Source organism: the organism of the source record quoted next, unplaced genomic scaffold (genome assembly GCF_019419815.1).
Source record: "Pyrus x bretschneideri cultivar Hongxiangsu unplaced genomic scaffold, Pyrus_bretschneideri_v1 Contig16, whole genome shotgun sequence".
NCBI lineage: Eukaryota > Viridiplantae > Streptophyta > Magnoliopsida > Rosales > Rosaceae > Pyrus > Pyrus x bretschneideri.
In genome coordinates, this window is record NW_025999457.1 from 6,865,872 (window position 1) to 6,871,953 (window position 6,082).

Here is a 6,082-nt window from a genome sequence, read left to right on the forward strand (position 1 = left end):
AATCCAATGGTCCAGAAAACTAGCCATTGGAAATCCAATAGCCTAGAAATAAACACGTGGCCTCCCCCATCATATCCCTAAGTGTGCATGTGCTGGAGGGCCACCCCCACGTTTTCTTGTCGGGATGCGCGGTCACGTGTGTGTGTTTCGCACACACCTAGCACAAAAAAAATTTAAACTGGCTTGTGACGTCACGCTGGCGTCAGCATGACGTCAAGCAGGCCGTCCCATAGCTCAGTCCATTTTGAGCTGGCCTGGAGACTAGCTTAAGTTAGGTTGCCGTCCTATCCACATGGGCTGGAGGGAATTGGCCGGGTGCTGGGCCAAAAATGATGCTGGGTGCCGGCCTAAAGGTCCTGGTGGACTTGCTCTAAGGAGTGGATAAACACTTCAAAAACTTTCATCTACTTGTATAATAACCTGCTGTACCGCCGCGTATCCGCCACGTTTGAAAATCTCTCCACAACCAGAGTCTTTTGGCGGAACTCCGCGTCAAGTGCGCTTTTGGATTTCTGTGTTTGTATAACCTGTCACTCAGTCACTGTACATTCCAAGAGAGACAAAAGAAAGAAAAGGATTGAAAGCGAAGAAAGTGGTTTCAGCCCTAAAGCCTCCTCGTTTATTTCCTTCTCTCCAATTCGCTCTCTCACTCCCTTCTTTCACTCCCAAACTCTAAATTGCCGCCGCTCTTGGCTGCTCCCACCACTGCAAGATTTCGCGCTTCGCTTTAGGATCGGTTAGTTGCTTCTCGCATTCCATTCCTTTTTTTTTTTTTTTTTTTTTAGGAGACATTTTATCTTATTAGTTTTCGTATTTAATTTAATTTAGTGTGTTTTTTATTTTTATTTTTTATTTATTTTTTGTTTTGATTTTTGTGATCTATTGTTCTTATAATTAACTTAAAGTTTGTGTGTCGCTTTACTTATTTTCTCATATTTTTCTTAGCATCATAGGGTTTGAACTGCTTGAAATTGATGGCATTTGTGTTTTTTTGGACTAATTATTTTCTTAGGTCTGATCAGGATTTCTCTAATTGTTTTTCACATTTGCGTGCAAGTTTTACCCTATGTTAAAATTGCAAAGGTTTCTGTTTTTAATTTTAATTTTAATTAATTAATTAATTAATTTATAGTTATAGCATAAAAACTCCTTTAAATCCACAAAAATCTTAACTGAATTCGCCGCCTGACTTGCACAGATTGATGTCGAAGTCGGCAATAGCAGTGGTAACTGTGTTGCAACACTCATGTCTCTGTTAATCGTTTATATGTTTGATTTATAGCTAAACAAAATGTTGATTTATACATGTTGATGGCCGAATTGTTTGAAAGAGATGATAACGTATACCATGTACCCGATAATCCTTTGCACTTGTTCCGATCTCATATGTCGTGTTGTTTTCTCATTCGGGTGTTGTATGCTCGCGTCTGCACTTTTGTACTTTGTTTCTTTGTTAATTTTTAATGTATTCATGTTACATTGTAGGGTTTACTGCGCTTGCACAAAAATTGGCCGTGCAGCTCTCCTTTTAGGCTGTTTTGGTCTAAGGGTTCAACTATGGCTGGTGAATTGTTGGTGAGTGCGAATGGAAATGGTAACACCCAGCCCAATCCACAGAGGACTTACCAAGTTGTTGTGGCTGCGACCCGAGAAATGGGTATTGGAAAGGATGGGAAACTACCTTGGAGACTGCCCTCTGATCTCAAGTTCTTTAAGGACGTCACTGTGACCACATCAGATCCTGCGAAAAAGAATGCAATTATAATGGGTAGAAAAACATGGGAGAGCATTCCATCTGAGCATCAACCTCTACCTGGCCGCCTTAATGTTGTTCTGACTCGTTCTGGGAGTTTTGATATTGCTACTGCAGAGAATGTTGTGATATGCGGAAGCATGTCATCTGCTTTGGAATTGTTAGCTGCTTCTCCTTACTGTCTGTCAATTGAGAGAGTGTTTCTCATTGGAGGTGGCCAGATATTAAGGTGTGACATTGTTGTTTGGTTCTGTATTGCAAATCATGTTTCTTCTTTCTATCCTTTCTTTTTATTAACATTTCTGTATCCAGGGAAGCTCTCAATGCGCCTGGCTGTGAAGCCATTCACATTACAGAAATAGAGACAAACATTGAATGTGACACTTTTATCCCTGCAATTGATTCCTCTGTGTTTCAGCCGTGGTATTCATCCTTTCCCAAGGTTGAAAATAGCATTCGTCATTCTTTCACAACTTACGTTCGCGTAAGGAGTTCTGCAGTTGAATCCCTTTGTGAAAACAGTGATCTGATCTCTAATAGTAAGTCAGGCTCCATTAAATGTGAGGTGAAGAATTTCTCTTTTCTGCCAAAGATGATTTTTGAGAAACACGAGGAGCACATGTATCTAAGGCTGGTACGAGAAATACTCTCAGATGGCACTTCTAAGGATGACAGGACAGGGACTGGTACTTTGTCAAAATTCGGTTGCCAGGTAATATCAAACTAAGATTTTTGAGAAAGTCCCGTTGTGCTTCATTTAACAGTCGCTTGATTAAAATGGACAAGTGATGTTTACTCATTTTCTCTGTATCTCCACAGATGCGGTTTAACCTGCGCAGAACTTTTCCACTTCTGACAACCAAGGCATGCATATTCTTCTTTTTAAGATTTCTGTTTCTCTCTCAACCTACCATGTGCTACTAAATTTGTTCTTCCACATAAGGGTTTCTTCAACTTTAATAGATTCCATTTTACTCTCTTGGCATGTGGTTAGATTATTAGGTATTTGATTCTTTTCAATTTCAGTTGATAAACTGACACACCTTATGACTATTTGGTCCATAGAAAGTATTTTGGCGAGGGGTTGTTGAAGAACTTCTGTGGTTCATCAGTGGTTCAACAAATGCCAAGGTATTATGATTTTGTTGAACGTTTACCTTTTGAATCATATGTATGTTTTCCTTGTTTCATTGTCATTACATAATATGGGTACTTACAATTGAGCGAGTTGATTTTCAATCATGTTGAAAGTTGATTTCTGTACAAAGTTGAGAATACTGAAAAATGTGTGTTTTCTCCACCATAAATTGGTAAAACTGATGACTGATTTTGATGTTTTCAGGCTTTGAAAATGTGTAAAATTTATATGAATTTACAGAAGTTGAAGGGGATCATTTGAAGCTTCTTACATTAAAAAAATATGTTCTCATAATTTCTATTTTTTATTTTAGCTTTCCATGAGTACGGATAATGCTTGCCTTTCTAGTTTGTCAAAAGCAAGTTTGGCGACATAATTCCCATTGATTTGCTTATCCCCAAAGAGAAGTTTAAAGAAGCAGGCTCTTCCTTGTATGTCTAATACGGATGTTTGACTACTTGGCAGGTCCTTCAGGAGAAAGGTATTCACATATGGGATGGAAATGCATCTAAAGACTACCTTGACAGGCAAGTATTCGACTGCCCAAATGTGTGTGAGGAGTTCTAAGTTTCATGCAGTTTTAAGTGATTTTTGTATCTGCCACTTCAGTGTTGGTTTAACTGACAAGGAAGAGGGCGACTTGGGACCAGTATATGGGTTCCAGTGGCGACACTTTGGTGCCAGGTTTGTGAACTTCAGTTTAGGTTAAGTTCTATATTTTTGGTTTACATAATGAAGTCTAGCTTCAAGTTTCCCTATTTCTGTTCCATCACTCAGGTATACTGACATGCATGCTGACTATACCGGTCAAGGATTTGATCAGTTGCTAGATGTTATTGACAAGATTAAAAATAATCCAGATGATCGGCGGATTATACTGTCAGCATGGAATCCTTCTGATCTCAAATTGATGGCACTCCCACCTTGTCACATGTTTGCTCAGGTTTGTCTTGAGGTGGTTTAGGCTTTTATTTTATTATCACATCTCTTTTGTTTTATTAAATCCTTCTTTCTCCTTGCAGTTCTATGTAGCCAACGGACAGTTATCGTGTCAAATGTATCAGCGTTCTGCTGACATCGGCCTTGGTGTTCCATTTAACATTGCATCATATGCTCTTCTGACATGCATGATTGCTCATGTTTGTGGTACGCATTCTAAAGAATACTCTTTTAGCTGGCACCTTTGCACTCTTTTAGCCGGCACCTTTGCCTTCGTTGGCTATCTGATGGATTTAAGAACCTTGCATCTGATATTGTGTCTTTAGAGTCTGTCCATAATATGCTTTTATCTCGTGCAGGTCTTGTTCCAGGTGATTTCATTCATGCCTTAGGGGATGCTCATGTTTACCGCACTCACATCAGGCCTTTGAAGGAGCAGCTTGAAAAGCTGCCCAAGCCTTTTCCAGTAAGTTTAACAATGTTTCATAAATGATTGTTTTGGTTTCAGAAGCAGACTTTATTACCCCCTCTTGCATTTCTACCTGTTATATATATTGTTTATTTACAACTGACTACCTCTATTTCAATGCAGATTTTGAAGATCAATCCTGAGAAAAAGAATATAGATTCTTTTGTGGCGGCTGATTTCAAACTGATAGGTTATGATCCTCATCAGAAGATAGAAATGAAAATGGCCGTATAGGGCTCTCTCAAATTTTCAGTAGAGAGCTCAGACACTAGTTTTATATCTAGGCGATGCTGCTGTTAGTTTTGAAGGCAAGTTACATTTTGTTTTTTGTTTATGCTGATGAGTCTTTTATTCTCTAACCCTGACTATACCTCGATACTACCTTGCTAATTCAAATGGGTTTACATAGCATGCGGTTGGAATTGTATGTAAGTTTGAACCAACTTAAGTTGTACAGTTTGATTATCTTATTCCTCGAATTAAGACATTTCGCGAGACTGAAGCTTTACGTTGTGTTTCAGGTGCAGGATTTGAAGGTTCATGTTGATGTAGAGTTTCAATACAGATGAATAACTGGTATTAGGACTATACTTGAAGCTTTGCATTTGTAGTAATCGGGAATCCTTTAGTTTCACGTACACTCAGGTGGCTCTAAGGTGATTTAGGATACTTTCGAACTTTTTTTCTTCTCTGCTTTTTGAGCATGCTTTGGCGCTTTGGCACTTTGTCACATGGATAGAGGCCCATCACTTAGGTCTCTTAATTTCTATGAACACTGTGTTGTACTTTTATAAGAAAATAGAATTGGGGATCACATGATTTATCTTGGCGTGGTGGATTGTGTTCAAGTTTGGCTCGTTTTAGATTTTTTTGTTTTTTGGTCGATGGCTCGTTTTAGTTTAAATGTAGTAGTTCAGTACTAATGTTTGATGGCCAAGAAACAGTTTTATCGACTTATCGGCTGCCAATGTCCGGGTTCCCTATTTACTTGGACGTGATTTGTTTGCAACTCAGCAGTCTCTTATTCTGTTTCCAACTTTCCAGGAATATAAAAACCACAAAAACGAACTCTTGAACTAACTTAATCCTAAACCAATTTTTCGGCCCGCCTTTCACCGCTTGGGTTAACTAGAAGGGCCTGGTATAGTATGTATGAGAAAGAACTTTGGTACACTTTTGAAGTTTGCTATAAAACCCCCGGCTGCTACTCAGACGAAGGAGTAAAATTAGGGTAAGAAAGTAGTGGATTACAGATTTCCTCAAAGTTAATAAGTTACCGGAGGTCTTCATCTTTTGGTGCCCCATCTTCTCATCCTTGTTACTTTCGGCTCCCTCGTTTGTTACTTTGCTGTCTTATTTTTCTCAAGAAAGAAACCCCAATTGGAGGTCTTTCAGTGCAGTTTCAGGCTCCTCGTACATATTACGAACCCGTGCGGGTTCAAAATGATGGCCTCAACTTACTTTGGAATTACAGAACATGCGTTTTACCCGACTTGCCTGTGCATGTCGAATGGTGAACTGTATGCTCTCATCTGTGGAATCAGCATGAGAAGCAACTCTCTAATGTCACCTGAGCTGAGAAGAGGTAGAACTCCCCTGCATCACCACATGAAGCCAAGGAAGACTCAACTAGTATCATAAACAATGGAGCCCATGTTTGGTTAAGCGATCTCCGTATCAGGGGCTTCTAACTAAGCAGGGCATTGCAGGGGAAGTTGAGCTAATTGGGTTTCGGAATTGATGAAAGAAAGTTTATGTCATGTCTTGGACTATATTGACGAAC

General features: G+C 39.3%; 1 protein-coding gene across 3 annotated transcripts; it reads left to right on the forward strand.

Annotated features, from left to right (window-relative positions):
* The first annotated feature begins 415 nt into the window (after positions 1-415).
* LOC103967122 (bifunctional dihydrofolate reductase-thymidylate synthase) lies at positions 416-5,120 on the forward strand. Of its 3 annotated transcripts, none has more exons than XR_007257198.1 (12): positions 416-736; positions 1,486-1,982; positions 2,066-2,465; positions 2,573-2,617; positions 2,819-2,884; positions 3,357-3,418; positions 3,501-3,575; positions 3,669-3,834; positions 3,914-4,037; positions 4,190-4,296; positions 4,423-4,727; positions 4,821-5,120. XR_007257198.1 is itself a non-coding variant. In XM_048581105.1 (11 exons), exons 2-11 carry the CDS (start codon positions 1,558-1,560, stop codon positions 4,531-4,533), a joined length of 1,581 nt encoding a protein of 526 aa, XP_048437062.1. In that variant the 5' UTR covers positions 416-736; positions 1,486-1,557; the 3' UTR covers positions 4,534-5,120. The 3 variants fall into 3 exon arrangements, 1 of the variants encoding a protein (XP_048437062.1); XR_007257197.1 differs by having other exon boundaries at positions 4,423-4,607; XM_048581105.1 differs by having other exon boundaries at positions 4,423-5,120.
* Positions 5,121-6,082: the final 962 nt, after the last annotated feature.